At 40.0% G+C, this 21,500-nt stretch overlaps 2 protein-coding genes across 2 annotated transcripts in view; both read right to left on the reverse strand.

Moving 5' to 3' along the window:
• LOC140947412 (lipopolysaccharide-responsive and beige-like anchor protein) overlaps positions 1-21,500 on the reverse strand; it is a 66,724-nt gene that overhangs the window by 22,927 nt on the left and 22,297 nt on the right. Inside the window, exons 25-34 of the mRNA XM_073396503.1 lie at positions 20,306-20,376; positions 19,680-19,801; positions 17,821-19,304; positions 16,719-17,053; positions 15,927-16,084; positions 13,879-14,119; positions 12,571-12,952; positions 11,699-11,963; positions 10,596-10,770; positions 9,584-9,867 (exon numbers count right to left, since the gene is read on the reverse strand). Coding sequence (XP_073252604.1) covers positions 9,584-9,867; positions 10,596-10,770; positions 11,699-11,963; positions 12,571-12,952; positions 13,879-14,119; positions 15,927-16,084; positions 16,719-17,053; positions 17,821-19,304; positions 19,680-19,801; positions 20,306-20,376 — 3,517 coding nt within the window. The remainder of the gene's footprint in view (positions 1-9,583; positions 9,868-10,595; positions 10,771-11,698; positions 11,964-12,570; positions 12,953-13,878; positions 14,120-15,926; positions 16,085-16,718; positions 17,054-17,820; positions 19,305-19,679; positions 19,802-20,305; positions 20,377-21,500) is intronic.
• Positions 1,048-3,341, reverse strand: LOC140947894 (protein mab-21-like 2). The gene has a single exon (XM_073397110.1). The coding sequence runs from the start codon at positions 3,125-3,127 to the stop codon at positions 2,048-2,050; it is 1,080 nt and encodes a 359-aa protein (XP_073253211.1). The 5' UTR covers positions 3,128-3,341; the 3' UTR covers positions 1,048-2,047.

The raw sequence follows: 21,500 nt of genomic DNA on the forward strand, positions 1-21,500 counted from the left end.
TATTGGTAGACTGCAAATGGAAGTGGAAAGCCACGAGGCAAACGAAACAAAAAATCCCAACCGGTTGTCTTTTTTAACTTCCTTCAAAAGACAGCTTTGAAAGAAAAAGATGCAGCTGGTCTTGCATCACATCGACACGTGGTTCCGTTGAATATAAGCTTGACCCTAAACTTACAAGGAAAAAAACTTTTTTTTAGTTATTATAAACATTGTTCACTGCATACTAACGAAGTGCATTGCGTTATTTATTGATAAAGTTCAAGTACTATCATAAAATAGCCGAGTTCTATAGCAGTCGTTTCGATGCTAAATTCTCGATCTGGTTACAAGTTACAGCAAAGTTCACGTATTCTATGTACCAGACTGCGTGCAGGAGCAACTTAAATGCTTGTGATATTCTAAATGTTCTATAGCAAAAATCAGCTACTCTTGATAATCGATTACGCCTTTTTCCCGAGTCGTTTAATGCCATTCTTACTTTCTTGATGGAATCCTGATACTTTTTTATGACGCTGCATAACGTCTTCGCTTTTCGAGTCTGTAAATAAAACCCTGAACTAGTACTAGTAGCTGCCTTTTTGTATGTTTGGTTTATAAAACATCCTATATACTTTCAACAGTTTTGGAATTTAAAGCGATGCAGCAAACGAAAAGACGCTTGGTTCATATACAAGACAACACGAGACATGAGCTGGATAAACTCCATGGCTACTGAAAACACTTAACCGCATGTTTAACGGAAAGAGGAATGCTGATAATGCCACTTTGTAATCCATCTACGTAGTTAAATATAACCACACGAAAAAAGGGAAAATCGGGGAATAAAAAATATTTAAGGATTTTTCGAAACTTGTTTGCAAACGTAGTTAATAGTATACCAGTAAATAATCCCGCTTGTACAACAACAATCGCTTAAAATTGTCGCGCCATTTTTCTTTCCTTTACACTTTTGACACAAGAGAGCAAGCGACTCAACTTTTCAGAAAAAAAAAACACAAACACACAAAAACAAGTTACAAATTTTTGTACTTATGTGTTGTCTCATAATATAGGCTGGACTGTTATGTGTATACAGCAATTTTTCAAGCACCGGTGAACAGAACTGAAGTTATTTCTCATAACAACTCTAAATCGCAACTGAAAATTTCAAATATAAAACAACATAGAAACAAAGAGAGATAATTTGTGAAACAGGCTTACACAATCATAGGTCTGCTTGCCTGAGCAAACGGTTAAAATACGGTATCGACTAAATTCTTTATTTATCTGCTAAAATTCGCCTGGGGCTATGCAATCCACGTTCAATTTTTAATATGAATTTCCAACTTAATTAAACTGGAGAGCAATCAATTTCCTCAAACCATTATTTATCACACGGAAACAAGCAAATTTTGATGTCACTTTCGCCAGAAACAGACAGTTTAATCCTAGGCTCTTAAAATTCAAACCTTAAACTATTGTTACATCGTCTTGAGGATGTGACTTTTGGGCCTTCTACTTAGAGCGAGATCATTCAAGTAAAACCAACCGAGTACTGCTTGTCTTAAAAAAGAAATTACATATTGTGGTTATAATTTTTGAATCTGTAGGTGAAATACATCTCAACGGCCGCAATCTCATTACAGCCTTTGATAGTTTACTCCTTGGGGGTGCTGTTTATGCGAACCTGACCCTAACGTGAACAACCCCGACAAATCCTTTTAATTGCCGAGACATATTACCAGAAGGAAGGCTAAAGGAACTGTTTTTGCCTCAAAGCGTTTACCACAAGTAGTGACAAATTGAAATCACTGCCACGGCTGACAAGGGTTGTCTAATGCTTGTTCTTACGATGAACAAAGCACGTTTGGTTATCAGCAGGTCTTGCAGCTAACTTCAAAAGAAGTCGCTGATGTTTTAAACTTATAACTTTTCTTTTAATATTATCCGCATACTCTTAAGTCTGAGCAACAAGACTTCTATCAGCACAATCTAGATTTCAATCTATGATGGTGCCTTTCCTTGAAGATTACTAAAGATGTCCATTAAAAGACGGCACCTGACTACTCTATAGAGTGTCAAAGCTTCCTGGGTTGGTTGCAATGTCTCGAGCAATATTCCAAACTTGTTTAGCTGCACTGTCTAACGCCTGTTTGGATTTACATCCAAACAGGTCCACTCCCTTTAGAAAGAAATGGGGACATTTTCGACATTGTAGACAGGACACTAGTTGTAAAAGAGTACTGTTGATTCTATCGACAAGTGCCTCATCACTCCATTCTACCTCCATGGGGTGTTTCTCGCATTCGTATAACAGCAGCATGACTAAATGCACATATTCGAGGGGTTTCCCAGGCAAGTCCAGATGTTTATCATACAAAGTTTTTAACATGCTAAGACAAAGTCTTCTTCCTGCAGTAGCGAATAGCATGTCTTCCGCTTCACTGAAGTTTAATAACCAAGCATCCCCTTCGGAACTAGCACCCTTAACGCTTGGAAACGGATCGCGCGCAAGCAAAGAGAACCCCCGTAGTTTTATGCTTGCTACAATTGGTTGTGAAGGCCATATAGTGTCTCGATTAGGCCAGCAGCATCCGTTTTGCGGCCAAATAGAACCGCAACGGAAGGCTGGGATCAGCTCTACCGTGTGACGCTCTAAGACGGTAAGCTTTGTGGAGAAATGATTGTCGACGTTTACTCGAATTTGATTCTGAAGTTCTCCGCGTCGTATGGCCTCTGCGACTAAAGAAGTAAACCTTGAGCGAACTTTTCTTGCGGAAAGATACCCAGAAGCAGTGATAAATTCCGTCCAAAGGGACATGGAACGCTTTCGTTCATCGCTGAGTTTTAACATAGCGCAACCAGGTGGGCAACCTTCATCGATGAAATTAAATACTCCCATTTGATTAAGATACAAATGGATCTCGAAACTGCGTGGAGAGAGGACTTTAACACCTTCATACCTTCCGTCGATAAGCTTCAGTGAGGATATAAATCGAGGTTCAAGCGCCTCGACATGCTTTAAAAGCTCCTGGGCGACTGTGCAAATGGTTGCCACGGTTTTATAGAGTTCGCTCTTCCGTCTGTGTACTCTGGTGTTGACAAATTTTTGTAAGCCACTGCGACGCTCGGTAAAAATGAAAGCCATGTAGAAAACGATAGCCGGCGCAATCGATCGCACACGAGTAGCCGTCACGGCGAAACGTTTTGTTTGAAACGGATGAGGGGTCTTTTTCCGGTATATAGTATTATCGTGCCACAGCTCAACCAATTGAACCTGTCAGCGGTTATTAATCCCACTAACAATAACCCAGGCCGAAACGAGACCAACAGCATGCATGAGGTCAGTAATTTTGAGTAAATTATTAGCCGCGAGGAAGAAAAAAAATCGAACCCACAAAAGCCTGATCACGCCCGCCTAGATCTTCACTTTCAAAATGCAAGCACTTGAAAATTCCCCACATTCTCAGAATACATTTCTGAATATATTCGGCCAGCGAATTTTTGTCTGCGTGTTTACATCAAAACCGGCTCAAGCAAAGCGTTTTGCATCTCTTTGCCATATGCCGAGCCGTTTGTATATCTTATTAAACTTTCTAAACATAGACCGCCTACTGACTATTTATTATTGCTTGAAATATTGAAACTTTCGGCAACTGTTCTTGCATGGCAAGCCGAGGATTTGGTTGACCGCAACTTGAAATTAAGAACAAAGTAAGACTTGTTAGAGAATTTCAATAACCAAGCTCCAAGTCTGTACATTACAATTACTTTCTCGCCGAGAACTGACGAGACAGAACCATTTAGCATCTTCTCCTTCGAGATTCATTGTTTGCTACGGTTTTAATAACCTCGAGTTTATTGCGTTAAACACAATTTATCTGCGGCGAGTATAAAAAGCAATAAATCAAGAACAAACAACGGTTGGGATAAAAGGAATCCGAGAAAAATGACAACGATATCGAAGGCCAGAAAAACAAACCGACAAGTAAAATTATTAAACCCCATTAAGTATAACTTTTTATTAAAAGCCTTGTGATAGGAAAGTTTCACGATTTCTTTGCATTGTGGGGTACAAATGACTGTTAAGTAGCACAAACTATAATAATGACAATAATAAAAATTAAAAATAAGCAGACAAGTGCAATCCTTTACAACGAAATCCTTATAATCAAATCCACAATTTTTTGACAACAAAAATTGAAAGTGTGTGCTTTCAAAAGCCGATAATTACTGACACAAGGAGACCAGAAGAAAACGCTTAGGCCTTCACAACAAATACGGTCAAGTGTTGTTTGTTAATATAAAAATCGGCCTCCGGGCACAGTTTATCAACTTTTATAATCAATTGTCCTTATCGAATGATAAAATGGCGCGTTCTCTCTCGTCGAGGACTCATTGAATCAAAACAGTCCCATTCTTAGCTCTAACTGCTTGCAAAAGGCACCGGGACATCTTGAATATTTCGTCAAAACAACCAATTCTGCTTTTTCATAACGCTTCCATTTTTTAGCAAAGGATTAGATGAAGCTAACTTGTTGTAATCGGGCTTGAAATCACCCGCCTCAAGGAAAACCAACGTTTGACGACACTCCATATACACCTCATTATGGAACACCTGTTTCAACTAGCTAGCAGAGGAAGCGAAAAGTTTTCGCCGGTCCATGAAAATGCCAAACGCTTATTGCATAAAGAGAAGCAAATATGAAATAAATTCGACACATAACAGGTTAACCAGAGCGAATAATTGCTTGCTTTCATGATGAAACATTCATCGATATTATTTGCTCGTGACTCAAAATAAAACTAAAGCCACTCAAAGCACGGCGATGACAAGCTGTCAGTTTCAAGGCGTGTTGATTCAAGTTGCCGCGTGCCAGCTTAGCGTAAGGATAAGTTCGCAATAAAAGAAGAAAAAACCGGCCAAGCAGCTAATATAATATTAAAACACAAGTAAAAACGGCTGGTGTTGTATTAAAATGAAAAGAAAAAAAGGAATAATAAATATTCCCAGAACCAGAACCAAATCACGCAACAGAAACTCTGTTCTGATGATAAAAAAAAAAGAGCAAAAAAAAATCTAAGAGGAATTATTATTAATAATTTGTTGTCTATACCAAGGCACTATTAAAACTTTACACAGAACGATGAATAAAATATTTAATTAAAAATCTCTCCGGTAGAGAACGTTGTTTTAAGTGAAACGGTCATTACCGAAGAACTACATCTCAATCTGATGTCTTCTAATGATTAAATTTACCAACGTCAGGAGAGTTAAATGTTCGCCTTTTCGAATAACACTGAAAATTAGACCAACAGAACGACTTCCACCATTTCTAAATCAATTGGAGGTCTTGATTTGTCGTGTAAAAATAAGACCGAATCACGTAATTCAAAGGGAACTCTTTCTTTCACTGCTAGAGTCCTTGATGGAGTCTTCGACAGTACTTTCACATGTTTATTCAGTATGTAGTTCTGACGTTTGAGTTTGTGTATGAAATCCTATGGTGTTACCAATCAAATGAAACCTCTTCAGCAGTACTTTCACATGGTACTATTTATTTAGTTTGTAGTTCTAACTTTTGAGTCTGTGGATGAAATCCTGTGGTGTTACCATTCAAATGAAACCTCTTCAGCAGTACTTTCACATGGTACTATTTATTTAGCAACTTTAACTTTTGGGTAGATAATTTTAGCGAGCCTAAGGGTCTTGATTCCGGCAGAACTAAAAAAGTCATCAAAGGACATTTAAACTAAATCGTCCTTCTTTAACTGGCTTTAATCACGTCACACAGGTATGTACCGGGTCTAGCAAACTTTTATTTTAAAGGAAAAATTCGTTAAAAGGTTCGTTTTTCTTTTTTTCTTATTCTTCTTTTTTGTCAAAACAATATTTCCATTTGGTGAACCCACAAGTCAAGGTCATCATCGGAAAAAGCCCTTTTCGAGGCATACTTTTAAGCTATTGGGGAAAAATAAAAAATATGCGTAATAATATAATGACAAAATACAAACAAAAAACGCCTGATTTAAAAATTAAAGTTACGGTTAGTCCCTGTTGAACGGCTATTTTCTTTTCTAGATGAAATAAACAAAGACATATTTAACAATCTTTCTTATCGAAAAGCACTTACTTTTTAATTTGCTCGAAAGTCTTACCACTGAGATAAAAAAAGCAATTAACTAATGTGAGAGCGAAATATTGAAAGTTGCGTGACTTTTAATCACAAATCTGTTAAGAATGTAGAGTAAAATTAAAGCGGCATCTTCAAAGAGAGGGAGCGAAAATGTTATGAGTAGATACGGAAAAAAAATCTAGACAATTTAAAGAACCATTTGTTAAGTGCTCATCGAAACTGGAGGGGGCATTAATGGAACAGAGTAATTAAATTTGGCTGGATAATAAAAAAGATGTTAGCATGTTATATCTGTGAAATAAAGCGTGAACAAAAAATAAGTAACTGTAGCAGTAAAATTCTTAAGTTCTAACAATGCTCCCGCTAGAAAAAAACAATAAAACCAAGAAGAAATACTTAAAATCCCTTTTTGTAAAATGGGAAAAAATAAAAACTTTTCAAAACACAGAAGTGAGAGCAACTGATTACTCTAAAGGATCGTCTACAAATTCATCAACGACATTTCACAATTGAGGACTGTTGGCACGTTTTTTTTTTTTTAACTGCGCGAAATTATTTCACTGTGTGCTGTTGGCTACACATAGAATGTTCACCAAGACGGCAACTTTGATTTCAGTGATTTTTCGACGCCGATCAAGCTGGAATATGAGAAACACTGAAGTCGCAACGATACAAAATGAAAGCCCCCGAGGACCGATCAAGGCAAAGCTGGACAGACAAAACTGGGGCTTTCATTTTTTAACCAAAAAATTTCATGTGTTACGTCAACGGAAAAAGGATGAGCTCTTCGTATAAATTTCTTAGTGCATTAGTGGCAGGCTGTTACAATAACATTACTACTGATGAGCAGATCATTTTGCTACCGACTGCCGTGGAAAATAAACTGCATTCACTTGAGCCTAAGGAATGTTATTTATTAAAAGCCCTTGACCATAAAGTAAACCTTAGTCGGTTGTTTTTTAGATCGAAGAATTTTGTCAGGGAAACTAAAAATATTTCACAGCTCCAAGAGATAAAATTTAGAGTTGGAAAATTTGTTCGACTCGCAAACTTCACAAAAATACGGGAATGAATGAAATGGGGTGTGCGGGATTTCAAAAACAATAATAATAATAACAACAACAAACAGTAAACAAACTGACAGTTGTTGAATGTTATAATCACTAGGTGTAATAAAAATTCAGTAGCTGAAAGAGAAAAAAGTAATACTGGAAACAATCGCTTCAAGTCACGAAGGGGGATCGATTGGCCATTGATCCCTTATGAAATACGATCAATCTGAACTGTTACCGACTGATATCGAGTATAGACTGGACGACTGGACAGATTGACAGCGCCGGGAATATTAAGAGTAATTATACAGCCTTGCCATCCCGATACTCCCTCAAGAGCTACCAAAATCGTCCTGTTTACGTCTATATGCGAAGCCGGAAGGCAATAGGCAAGTTTTCGTACTTGGCTTCTTGGCTAAGCGGGGAATGAAACTATTTTACGACTTTTAAATGTGACTTGTAGTTGGAGTTGGTCACGCCCTCACAATCAAATTATCAATAGATCGTTTCACATGACGTCACGGGGGACATGTTGGTGTACCAAAAACATCCTGTCACGATAGGTCAATTCCGAATTGCCTCAAACCTCAGTTTCAAAGCGAGGCTAACAGCCAATAAACCTCATTTTCACAGGAAAATTTGAAACTCGGAAATGGCCTACTGAACTCTTTCCTCTCGAGAAATTGGCATAGCCACTGAAAACGTGAGTGAAAACGATGTATAGGTCGAGAACAAAAAAAAGATACAAGAAAACGGGGTGGCAAGGGAGTATCGGGGTGGCAAGGCTGTATAATTACTCTAAATATTTAAGTCGTTCAGTCACCGAATCATTAGTTCATGCTTTTATCACCAGTAGAATAGATTATTGTAACAGTCTACTATATGGCCTCCCGAATTCACATATCATGAAACTCCAACGGATACAGAATGCCGAGGCTCGGTTGGTCACCAGAACACCTAGATTCTGCCATGTTACACCATTGTTTTTCCACCTTCATTGGCTTCCAATAAATTACCGTATAAAGTTTAAGATTCTACTTTTGACATTTAAGTGCTTACATGGTCAAGCTCAATTGATTTCATTACTATCAAAAAGCAATCCAGGTACTCTCTAAGGTCAAATGAGTCTATATTCTTCGAGTTACCAGGCATTAAGACCCATCCAACTCTTGGCGATCGTGCATTCCAGTCAGTTGCACCCTATCTCTGGAATGCATTACCTTCGGCAATTCGCAACATGAAGACACTGGACACTTTTAAGACTGCTGTTAAAAGTCATTTTTTCAATTTAGCTATTAAATAGATTTAATTGTTGCCTTTTATTATAGGTTTTTTTTTTTAATTTATAGTTTTTAATACTTTTTTTGTAGTTTTTAATAGTTTCTCATGCTTTAGTCACCTTTAACGTAAATTTAATATAGCGGTGTTGTAAAGCGCAACCGAATATATTCATATAGAGGTTTGCGCTATATACATGTAAATTATTATTATTATTAAAACAAAGATAACTAAAAAAGGCATTTATAATGATCCTTAAAATATGGTTTCTTAAACATAATGCTAAAAGATTGTAAGGTTCATAGACAGCGAAACTTTGGCAGCGAAGCGAGAGACTGTCTGAGGACCACAACAACTAGTGTTTTCTGCAGATACCTTAATAGCACCTTAGGCTTGCTATTTAAGGTTTAACTAATAAGCGCGTCCCGTTTCACCAATTCAAAGAACGCGCATGGATAACTTCTAATTCGAGAATAACCTGGGAACGAGAACGTATCGCCAGATGTTCGTGTTCTATCGCTTAATTTCTTGAACGGTCGAAGTGGAAGCGAAAAACGTTCGTAAGGACACAGAGCATTCGACGCGTTTTTGTTGACACGAAAAGGAGGTTTCGAAAACGCATTTCTCTTTCACAGGGCCAAAAATCCCATAGATTGAGTATTGTTATCTCTCGACGGTTAACTGCTAAATAACAGGGAGCTGAGACAACTACGACGACGACCACAACGACAACCTCAAAAAACAACAGGTTTAATGATCAAAACAACAGCTCTGCACGTGCATCACGCTTTATAGTACATTTCTTTGACGTCCACTGCACGACTACGACGTGAAGCCTCCTAATTTGACGTTTTATGGAGGACGTGGACATACCACAACGAAATTTCCTTCCTCTTTTTGAACCCGAATAAAATCCTTAGGAATTCAACTCCAGGAAAAGTAGCCTGCATTTGACATATTGAGCTGGTTCAAGTGGACTCGATTAAGTTTGAAGGAAAGCAAATTTGGCGACGTTTTCACTGCCGCCGTCGTCGTTCTCGTTGCTTGAGGTCCCTAATGAGCTGCACAGGGTAAATGTTAAACAATGAAGGGGAAATTTTATATTGCCGTCAAAGTCTTAAAGAAAAACACACGCACCTTTGGGTCCAATTTCTGATATTCCGGATTTTCCTCATCCACAGCAAAGAACAAAGCCTCAGAGGTCACGGTCAAAGAACCTGGGGCGACCACACACGGAGCAATTAAATGACAGGAGGTCGTGAACACCACGTGACCCGAAACATCTCGGCCCAGGTTCCGATCCTCGATGATCATTTCGGCGATTTCTTCTTCGTCTAGAGAATACGAGTCTTCAGCTTTGGCGGATGAAATTTTAGCGAAGTTTAAATGTTGCGGGCTTGCTGAGACATCATGGTTTACTCCTAGAAGTAAAGTTGAAAAATAATGACTTACTTATCCTTTTTTTTTCTTACAGAATCAAGCGAAAAGTCATCGCCGAAGAGGGATTCAGTGCTCATAAAGGAGGTTAAAAGCAAACGTTAGGCAACTCCAAGGCAGGTAAAGGGGTCATGTCATGCTATTTGCTATTTGTTTAAAAAGCTGAATCGTGTCTTCACATCGATTGAATTCCATTTAACGCTACATTTAGGCATTGAAATTGTTTCCTGTTTGTCTACTGCTACGGATAGCAAAGATGGAAGTAAATTTTTAAAGTTTTAATGTTATGCCCGCGAAAATCACCAAACAATTATTACGGCTACTGTGATAGGATGGAATTTGTTTGCTAACTTTTTCATAAATCTACCGAAGCATTTTTGTGTATGAAGACGATTAAGCAGTACTTTCCCGTGCTGCGATCAATTATGCGGTACCACATTTAAATGGAAGCAACTGACCAAGTAGTACTTTCCTCTGGTGCTAGCCGTATTGGAGGTTCTAGGCCTATTGCTCTGTGGGTAAAATTCTAAAGACTGAGGATTTGAATGAATGCTACTAAACAGTGCTTTCCTTCGGTGCTGTTAATTATGACGTTGGTGCAGGTTAGTAAAACTTAAGAGAGTGGAGAACTTTTAATGGTGTAGCTGCTTTTAGAGGAATCATCATCATATATTTGGATTTTTTACCCCTTGGATTACACGAGTCTGCTTACCCTCCACTCCTTCCAACAGTGTTGCTTCTGGGTGACTAGAGCCATACTCATTCTTGACAAAATGCATGCGCCGTCGACTGCCATCCTGCCACATGTCCAGTTTGTAAAACTCCACACTTGATGGCTGCTGCTCCTCCGCCCATGCGCCATGTTCACTGGTTATTATATCAAGTACCTGTTCAAGTAAAAAATAACCGCTGACATGTACTCAGTTTAAGCTTTGAAAAACAGGGTTGGAAAAAAAAAAAAACAAGCTAACAATAGGCTTGTTAACGGATAGAAGAGAAAAAGGTAAATGAGCTAATGGTTTTGTGAAGAGGGTATAACCAAGGCTAAAAAAACAGCGATGACGACTGTAATTCAAGCGACCCGTCATGGCAAAAAGGATACTATTTTTTACGTTAACGAATCAAAAAAATATAAACTCGTGTAAGGCTAAGCAGCGAAGGCAACTCCGGAGAACGGTGAAAAACAATAATATTTCTAATTAGCAATATTCCAAATTTGTGCACATGACAATTAGTTTAAGCTTAATATTAATACTTCAGAAAACACGGATACAGGAACAATTTCTGCTTTCCGTTTTCGTCTTTATTGACTCTTTAGTTGTGTCTGCTATACATGACTCGGGTGACTATGCGATTTCCCGCCAAAATAACCTCGAGTTGCATTTGGGACGCCATCCCTGTTGATTGAGTTATTTTACATTGGTATGCCTGTGGTGCGGACGGACGGTCGGTCGGTCGCTGTACGGTCACGTGAATACCAAATTTTCCGAAATGGGTCCATTTACTTAGCTATGGGGCTCCGCCCACGCGTGGAGCTCCGCTATTATATGGCTGAATCCGCGAGCGGGCAAGATGGGCGGGATTTCCCGCGATGGTCCCGCGATCAAGATGGCTGTATGTTGGCCTCGTCCATTTTTTGCGTTTTTATTGACCACGACTTCTTCTCGGCCAAAAAAAAGCAAAAAAGAACTTGGCCAATATCCTAGGTAAGTAAACTGTGACAACTATTGTAGAGTTATTATGTGGCAGTCAGAAGACTTCTTGGTGGCGATTTCGTTGGTGGCGAGATTACCGTAAATCCTAAGAGGCTCTCACCTTTTGAATGACATTCTTAGCGACCGAAAAGTCTCTTCTTTTCGTAGCAAGGAGAAGCTGATCCTGTAATTTGTCGTTTTCGCAGTACGTGGCTTCGGTTAAGCGACACAGCTCAACGAACTGCATATGCTTTTGCCGGGAAATTTCCTCCAGTTTATTCACGATGACAAACGCCTCGCTGGTTGTCATGACGATACGTTCGCGCATGGCGTGTGACAGAAGTCGTCCTTCGTTGACCAGCTCCATAAAAGCCATTCCTCCATTCCTGTTTAAGATTTCAAAACACAGAATTTTCAGTAAGTTTTCGTTCAGACATCTAACCTTAAAGAAAGCTTTCTATCTGCCAGCAAAGCGAGCTGCGAGTGAAAAGGGCTACAGTTCTCTCCTGTCGCAAATCATTTCGCTTGGTTCACTCTGGAGGCCTTTCGGGCGAGGATAGCGAGCCTGCATACAGCCTAGCAGATAACCTGCGATCAGTTTTTTTTTTTTTACTTTATTTTGTTTTAATTATTTTTTTTCTGAGGAGGACGGGTAAAGAAAAAGGGAAGAAGGACCGGCTGATCTCAAGTTACCTATTAGACATCTAACGATGTAGTTGTAAGTAAATGTGTACTCCAAGTGTATCACTGAAGGATGCTATTGGATCACCGAAATACACGATCACGCAACGTAAAATGTTAAATATGATAACTAACTCTTGCTAGGGACCAGGCTCCTCAGTGGAGAAAGAAACTGAGGCGAGTAAAGGGGCGAGCAGGAAGAAAGAGGCGAACCGAGCGGTAGCCTGCGTAGCATGGCGGTTTTGGTTGGGCGCGCTGAGTAATAAAGGCGGGCGAGGAGATTGGGGTGGGAGCAAAAAAAGACGTGCTTACCGCTGCAGAGAATTCTGCCACTCCTGAGAACACAACAACATAACTAGCTCGACAATAGAGTCCGTCTTCTGGCAAGAAAGTCCCTCTAAAACCAGCTCTTGTCCGTGACTGCCAATAAGGATCCTGCTAAGAAAGGGGCTGAAGTCCAACAACACTTCCTTGAGGAGGGACCCAGAAGACTTGAATCCAATCTCCAACTTCTCCGACAAACTCAACCGGCTAAAGTCTACTGAGCCTTTCAGCAAACTGGGCATGCTCGGTTCCTCGTCCCAAGAGAATACATCCTCCTCCACATCTGCAGAAGCGCTCCGCTGACCACCCCAGCTGGCGGCTCGTGATCGGCTATCCACATCTTGAACTTCACTTTCCGACGCAGGAGGACCTGAAATGAAATGCCATTGTGTAGTTATTATAGAACTTAAGCAAAAACGACGGAAACGCGAAAACGTCACTTAATCTTTATTACTCTTTATTTAATTTCATACAATTTGTTTACTTTACTGTTGGGGAATTTTCCTGGTGTTGATTTTAAAGGACAGAAAAAAAAGAAGAAAAATTGTGGTCTTGTGTTCACGTCCTCCATAAAACATGAAACTCGGGAAGACTGAAGTCGTAGTCGGCAACAACGGCAAAGAAGTGTCCAATAAGCGTGCTGCAACTTACAACTTTCTTTATTGATAAATAAGTACACAAAGCACAAGTTAACGATAACAAGATGCGAAAGCCAGAGGCTTATATGGCGTAGGTCAGAGAGTTACAATGTGCTGCTAAGTTACAATGACAATAAAAATTAATAAGTACAAGATTTACAGGCAAAAGGCAAACTATTACAACACATAAAGAATTATTACCGCATATAAAGCAAAATAAACATAACTATTAATGATAGTGTGCAAAAAGTAATAAAGAAAAGAGTTTGAAGGTAGAAAAATTTTGAGTTCAACTTAGTTTAAACTAAAGATTTTCTTTGCTAATCGAAACCTATTTGATTTTTGACGTCCAGGCGGGACTCGAAACCCCTGGCCACACTGCTTCTCGGCGAGAGGAAAGCATTTTCCGCACCGGGTGCACGGGTTTGCCGGCAAAATTTTCAAACTTGTACAAGTGGCTATGTTCGCAGGCTACGCTACGCCACTCCTTCTCCCCTTAAACTCGAAAGAGTGTTTAATCTGTTATCCCTAAACCTTGAAGTCACTTCTAAAGTATCTACTCTACCTCGTTAAACAACTCACTTCTCGGTGTCTCAGGTGAAGCACCACTTTTCGAGGCTCATTTCGCTACGAAACATATCGCATATCAGAAACGCACCTGGACTAGTATGAAATCTTGCTCTGGCATCAGAGTCTTCAGATTTAAGGAGATCTCTGTACTTAGCCACCATCATTACAGCAATGAAGTACACGACTGTTAAGGCCAGAAACTGCGACTGTTTGCTATCCTCGAAGTCCCGATACACCACAGCGCGTAACCGATTCACATCCATCTCTTGAAGCAGTTTCTCTGGGTCTGTCACAGTAGTCATGTGACCAGGAATGTTCTGGACCATGTCCTGAAATAATCAAGCAGACATTTTCCTAATCATTTCTTTTCTCTCGTGTCCTTCCCTTCTGGTTAGTTTAAATACATCTAATTGCAATGGCGTCACAAAAAAGTTGAAACGCAAAAGAAAAACAAAAATAGGAATTATTTAGCCGTGCAAATTACGCTTTGTCATTTTGATAACCCCTGAAAACAATTTTGCAGTACTGTGTAATAGTACCCTTCCATTTGACATCAGTTGAGTTAAAAGAAGGTCAACTGGCTTAAAGACGTTTTGTGTTTCACACTTTCATCAGAGCAGATCTTAAAAGTTGTGAGTAGCCTGTTTAATTACTATTTGGCTTTCGTTTGAATTCTCTCTCACACTCCCTTTTTGTCCTTTTTTCTATCAATACCTTTCCTCAATACTCCTTTGGAAGAGCATCAGTGTGAAGAAGCTGTCTTCACTGCTTGCCAAATCATGACATTTCATGTTGAAAGCGCACATCCGAGAGAAGATGAGATGACCACACGATAAGGCTGCTTTTCCCGTAGGAAACAAATCTCTATTTGGGATCAAGCTGGGCGTTAACTCTGCACTGGCGATGTATTTGGACACAAACGAATATCGAATTTCATGTGTGTCTTGATCTTATTGAATTTGAAAGGAACGGACTGCGCGGCAACAGATTAGTGACACCTGCCTCGTCCCCTGTCGTGCGCGATCACTTATTTGGGGAATATATGAATTAATTATGAAGGAACACGGGGCGAAGAGAGTGACGGGAAGGGGGCCATCACTCCTCGCTCGCACTCGGCGTTTGTTCCCATCATCCCTCACTCGCGCTTCTCATTCGTCTCCAGTACCCCGCTTTAAAAGTCCGTGCTCCCCACTAAGCCTTTGGAACTGAGTAAAACCTGAGGAGGAGAAAGTAGTGACACCAAAGCCGCAAACGACATCGCAGGCAACCTTATGCACCTATCAATGTAAATCCCGTGGGGGGGGGGGGGGGAGTGCGGGCAAGGGGAGGGGATTTGATGCCTGGGACTATCCCCTCTGTCGGGCTTTTGATCGTGTGAAGCGACCCCGGGGTCGGGACATTTGACTTTGACCGACAGAAGCCTGGTATCAATTCAGAAGCAGTTACCTAGTCCGTCCCTCGAGGCTTCCTGAAAGTCACGTTTTGGAGAAAGGTATGAAGTTTTCATTTGTTTTAATCACCATAATCCGATACTTTAAACTGTCATCTAAACAGATAATGTCTATTTTGAGGAAGTTTTTATCTTCAAGTTCCCATCTGATTGTAAAACTCGATTGAAATCGAATTCCACCATGAAAGTCTGAGGATTTTTTATGGGTCACTGATCAGACCTGTTCCGACATGTTGAGCAGATGTTATAAAGCATTTTACGTTTTATTAATATTATATAGCACGGTCAATCTTCCTGGGGTGATTTTGTTGTTCAAGATAAGAGATGCTGGTGGAGAGAGAATAATTACAGCGAGTAATTTAATGGAGCTTCCGTTAACCGTAAATAAAAGTAGTAACAACGTGTTTGAAATGTTCTTTTATTCGTTTTATACAGTATTATAGCATTGTTTGTTTAGACTTTTTCCCCTGGGGTGGGGGCTTTTTTGACACTTTTGATTGACCTTTCGTTTCCCACCCTGGGGAATTTGATCGAAAAATTTTAAAATTTGTCAAATCCCCACCCCTTGCCCGCACTCCCCCCCCCCCCCCCCCCCCACGGGGTTTACATTGATAGGTGCATTACATGGCCATACTTATCTCCACGACAAAAAGAAAAAAAATAAAACACTAGCCTCTGTTACATACCTGTTCACTGGGCGGTTTTGTTGAAGCTATCAGGGTCTTGATGGCCTCTCTCGCTTCCTTGAGCGCCTTCTTTCCAAGTTTCCCGCTTGTGATTAGTGGTAGAATGGGTCTGTTACGCTGTCGACAGACTAAGCGGTTACGCGCCGCACAACAGAACACTGCACAGACAAACAAATATAAGAGTAACACAATATAGCTATAATTAATCAAGGCTTAAGAGGGCAGACTCTGGAATAACAAAATAATCGGCCTTCGGACAAGCAAAATTAGAGGTAACCTATCTAAAGATAGTAGCAAGACAGGAGGATATAATGTTTAAAATTTACAGTGACTTTGCAATGAATGAATGGCTGCCTCCACCTATGTCTCTGTGTGTCTAACGGCCTGCCTAGTACACAGTGTGGGCACTGTCTATACTGCCTATAAGTTTCAGTCAGCCTAATGGGCTATTTCCGAGTTATCCCAAAGCTCTGTGTCAAAGCGAAGCTAAGTGCGAAGTTTTGATATGAAAAATATTTTCTATTCTCATGCTAATAAAATTCATTTTCCGAAAAAAGGTTTTGAACTTAGCCTCGTTTCGATAGTGAGAGTTTATGTAACTAGGAAACGGCCGGAAATGGCCTAAGATCAAATCAGATTTTCTGGGAAACTGCCCACCTACCCCATCCTTAAGCCAACATTAACACTTACCGCTCACTTAGGGCAAAATGTTGGCTTAGGGAAGGGGTAGGGGGCAGTTTTTCGAGAAACCTAAATTGATCCATGGCATATTCACGATTTACATTCACTCACCTAATCTCAAACACTGTCTCAAAAATCCACCCGTGCTCAAGTTCCGGTTAGTCTCCACTCCGCTAAAAGCGAGGGAACTGGTGAATACTATCACATCCACAAGAGACATAACCCGATTGAGGAACGAGAAACTCGTTTCCAGTGACATGCCACCGCACGGCTCGATGACATCTTGGCCATAATCACGTGATGTGACGGAGGAGAGCAGAGGGAGAAGATCCCCGCAGCAAAAAATGACGTTATCTGCGAGCACCGAAACAAAATGAGCCAGGTTCCACAGATATGTCCCATTTTCTTTGGCGTTGACAAAATCCATTACAGTTTTACGATTGTGGCTGAAAACAAGGTCACAAAGTTATTTCTTGGACATTCAAAACGAGCACATTAAATACACAAGAAGAATAGGAAAAATATGGATAACACAAATACTAGTAGCCCAGTAGCTTCCTCGTTTAGCATAGATGAGTGACAAAACGCTCGTTTACTTTCATTATTGCCATGTACTGATCAAGAACTTAAAAACCCTTTCATTTTAAACCTGTATTTGTGTTTTTGCAATAAAAATAATTCGTCACTTGCACATCTCCCCCTCCCCGCCCCTAAAAAAAAAAGGCATAACCTTTGTATTTTATTTCCCATGGGTATTTCAGCCATTCCAAGAGAAACTGAAGACACTAATTATGCAAAATGTTTTTCTTTTTTGGGGGGGTGGGGGCGGTGGGCAAAAAAGGTGTATCATGGGAGGTGTGCAAATGGCGAATGGCTCCTTTGCTCTAATTCTTCTACAGCGGCAGTCAGTTATTCAAAAGGGGCTTCAACATCAAAAGGAATCTTGAAAACCTGGAATACTTTTAAAGACAAAAAAAAGGAATGCAAAATGCTGACAAAACGCGACTGACACACGAACTTTTGGTCTCATGACGTAGTTACTGCTACTTAGTTTTCCCTATACCATAATTTATTCTACATAAATTAAGATAATCCCCGAGCATTTAGTTGTAATTTCATTCCTATTCACGTTAAGATTCCTCATCAAATGTAACTTACGATTCCTTTTCTAAAATTCGGGTAGTTAGGTACCGCTTTCGCCACTAAAACTTACCTTCTCCAAACTTGGACATCAGCCTCGATAGCAAACAACAAATCCCCTAACAGTCTCTGGTGAATAGGCGACCATAAGTATTCAGGAATATTTACATGTGCTCTGTAAGTTGGTTTCTGCTCAGGTGAGCCTGCGTTACTTGTGGCTGCCGACGTGGCAGAAGGAGTAGAGGTTGGACTGGACTCAGTCCCAGTCTCCGAATGTGTGTTAGGTGAACTCGCTTGGCTTGTATTATCGTTATTTAACGACTCGACAGTCGGTTTCTGAATACTATTTTCCGTTGATTGAGAGACGATTTGCTCTTCGCTTGGAGCGATATCTGACGTAACAAGTTTCTTTTGAGAGTCACTATCCTCTTTAACATCCTTTTCTGATTGCGCATCCTCGCGCACTTCGCTTGCAGTCCCAATATAGGAACTCTTTACTGCAATAGTAAGACTATTATCAACATCTTTCGCTTTATCTTTCTCGTAAAATAAATTTTGACCTTCGCTTGAATTTGTGTTTTTCTGAGTCGCTGTTTCAGGCGGCGAAGTACTAACTTCTGTCTGATTCCCAGAGTCTTGAAGACTTTCCTTATCATCATTGTCTTCATGTTTTCTTTCGCTTACTTGTGGTTCGTTGGCACTTTCATCAGCCTTGGGTAAAGTCTCGGTATCTCCAACGATCGGTTTCTCAACTCCGTCAAATTTTGCATCAGATTGCTTGTCATCACTTAACTTATCTTCAACTGAAGTCAAACTCGATACATCTTCAGCTGCATCTGCAGCGGTTTTTTCGTTGTGAATACTTTGATTAGCAAAGTATTTAGAACGAAGGATGTCACTTGAATTTTTCTCTTCAGATTCTCTAACATCCGTAGTTTCCCTAACCCCTTCATTAGGTTCCTCGTGGCCCGTTGGCTCCTCAGCTTCCTCAGCTCCTCTTAAATCAGAGCCTAAACCTGTAGAACTGAGAGAGTCCTTCACGCTAGGGGACCTATCCTCTTCATTACATTCACTATTATTTACGTCCTGTACATCCATCGTGTGTGCTTCGTCCTTTGTATCCTCTCCAGTAGACTTTTCTTGCCCCTTTTCAGTGGAGTTAGGGCCATTTTCACTCTCCTCAGGAAGAGTCCTTTCAGTAGTTTCTGTTTGGCCCTGTTCAGGGGACCCAGGGCCACTTTCGTTCTGTTCAAGAAGGGTCTTAGCAGTAGTCTCTCCTTGCGCTTTAGCAAGAGAGTTAGGACCACTTTCGATCTCCTCAGGGATGGTCTTAGGAAGAGCATCAACTTTGGGTCCATTTTTGCTTTGCAGTAACGATTGAAAAAATTTTCTCCTGTCATTGTCACTGTCTGTGGAGTTAGACGCGGGAGATTTCACGTCTGTAGCAGACTTAACAGCTTCATCCACGCGTTTACCTTGGCTGTTTACATTAGCAAGGGAAGTTGGCGCTGTGCGTTTGGGAGTGGTCTTTCCTTTTCCTCTTTCAAATGATGTCACCTGTAAACAAATAACCAAAACCGGCAATAGACCCTTCCACGATTGTTTTTTTTTCCAAGTTTTGATAAAGACCACCTCAGCTCACCTGCCTTATTATAGGAAATTAACGCTTCATGAACGTTAATTTTAGTCGCATTCATTTCTGTAACGTTAATTTCCTATAAAAGGGTATCCTGTTCGTGCCTAGTGGCACTGAAGGCCTTTTTGATGAAGACTACTTGGATCAAATAAGGTTTCTGGGAAACTGCCCACCTACCCCTCCCCTAAGACATCATTTTGTCCAAAGTGAGAATTAAGTGTTAATGTTAGCTTGAGGGAGGGGTAGGTGGGCAGTTTCCCAGAAACCTAAATTGATCCAATATCATGGTACAGTACCTTGCCATGCAGAATAGCTAGCGTGTCCACCCAGATTCTCCAGCCTTCACGCTCTTCTTGAAAGGCGTGATGAAGCAGCATCCGAAACAAACAGAAAACAGTGTCGGTGGTTCGGGTTTCCTCTGAAATACAGCCACAAGAAAGGTCAATAAGTGACTTTTCATTTCAAAATGCGGGAATTAAATCCTTTTAAAAAGATACAACATTACAAGAAAGGACAGTTATGGCCTATACTGAACAAAGCTCACGTAGCCACGTTTGGAAAGGCGACCCAAGATGGAAAACGAATTAGGTGGATCATAACCGATGGTTAAGGGGCTGGAAAAGGTTTAACTCGACACTTTCAGATGGCAAGACTAAACAAAAGTGCGATAAAAACAATGGGCTTCGTAATTAAAATGAAGTTTAGCTAGTGTTCAACAAAACCGCGTTCTAATCCATTTTCAGTTTCCTCAACGCTATTTTATCCAAACACTTTTTAACGAAGAGCAATTTCACGAGGGCACATAGCATAAAAAAGAAAACTATCTGTCTCCTTGAAATAACCCACTTATCTGAAGGTCCTCTGAGCAATTTCTTAAACCTCGCGCGCGGTTAAGTAAGTGTTCTCAACTTAATATCTTTACCTGAATTCGAAGGTTCCAAGTGAGCCAAAGTGAAAAGCCACTCTTGCCAACACGACAATTGGAGAATAAGACTGTGCGAAGAAGAAAAATTGGCGTTAGTGATGCTTCCAGTTACACTTCTGCTTCACACGATGTCTTTTCTTTTAACAGCCTTCTACGCCCCGCCCCTGTTCCCAAACCCGTACCGCCGAAAGGCCACGAAGAAGAAGAAGGAAAATAAAGTTCGTGTAAAATAATAATAATAACAACAACAAAAATCTTTATTAACATATGACCAATTTACATTCCACCATCATAGACTAAAATTTTGATGAAATATTAAAAGATCCTAAAACTCTAATTTACAAGCTCACTCTATTATCGACTTTCTAAAATTAGCGGACACACGCTTGGCCAGCTTTTAAGCGGCAGTCATCATCATCAGCATCATCATAATAATAACCAGGATTAGGTCTTCATTTCATAGAATAAAAATACAGTATTCTGTGTTACAAAAACGATTCATAAGAGAGCCAAACGTTACAAAGATATAATGTAGATATAATGACAAAATAAAAGAATTAAAAAATATAAATAGCTAAGAAATTGTAGATTTTTAAAGAATATTATAATAAAAAGACAATGTAACAATGATAAGATGACATGGTAAAAACGTTAAAAAAAGGTAAAAAAATCTCATTAGCTAAGTTATAATCAAATATTAAACGACTATGAAAGTGGTCATAAACCTCTTTGTGTTAATTTTCGGCCTAAGAACAGAACTACGACGCAGCTGGTACTCAGTCTCCTTTGCTTTGGGGAGCATATGATAGAGAGAATGGCCTTCCGACTCAGACAAGAAATTCTTCTGCCTTGTTTTTCTCACAGCTCGCGGATGTTTACATTGTGAGAAATATAATTATGTTTGAAGCATCAGTCTATCTATGAAACATTGCACAGTTGCAAAAATTAGCCTCAGAGGCTCCATATTCCGGCAGACCATAAACTAAGTTTGGCAACACTATAGCTTTAAATAAGTGGTCTATTTCTAACTGACTGTATACCCTTCTTTGCGTAAAGATGTTAAAATATAAAGTCCTTTGTTAGCTTTAGTAAGCTTCTCTTTAACATGGTCAACAAACCGTGAGTCTTCCTGAAAGTACACTCCGAGGATTAGCAATTCTTTACATTGTTTTACTCCGAGGATTTGCAATTT

The sequence above is a fragment of the Porites lutea genome, chromosome 9, assembly GCF_958299795.1.
Source record: "Porites lutea chromosome 9, jaPorLute2.1, whole genome shotgun sequence".
NCBI classification, from domain to species: Eukaryota; Metazoa; Cnidaria; class Anthozoa; order Scleractinia; family Poritidae; genus Porites; species Porites lutea.

What these genes read in the sequence shown, in the direction of transcription:
- LOC140947894 (XM_073397110.1), bottom strand. Translation starts at nt 3,127, where the DNA reads ATGGCTTTCATTTTTACCGAGCGTCGCAGTGGCTTACAAAAATTTGTC.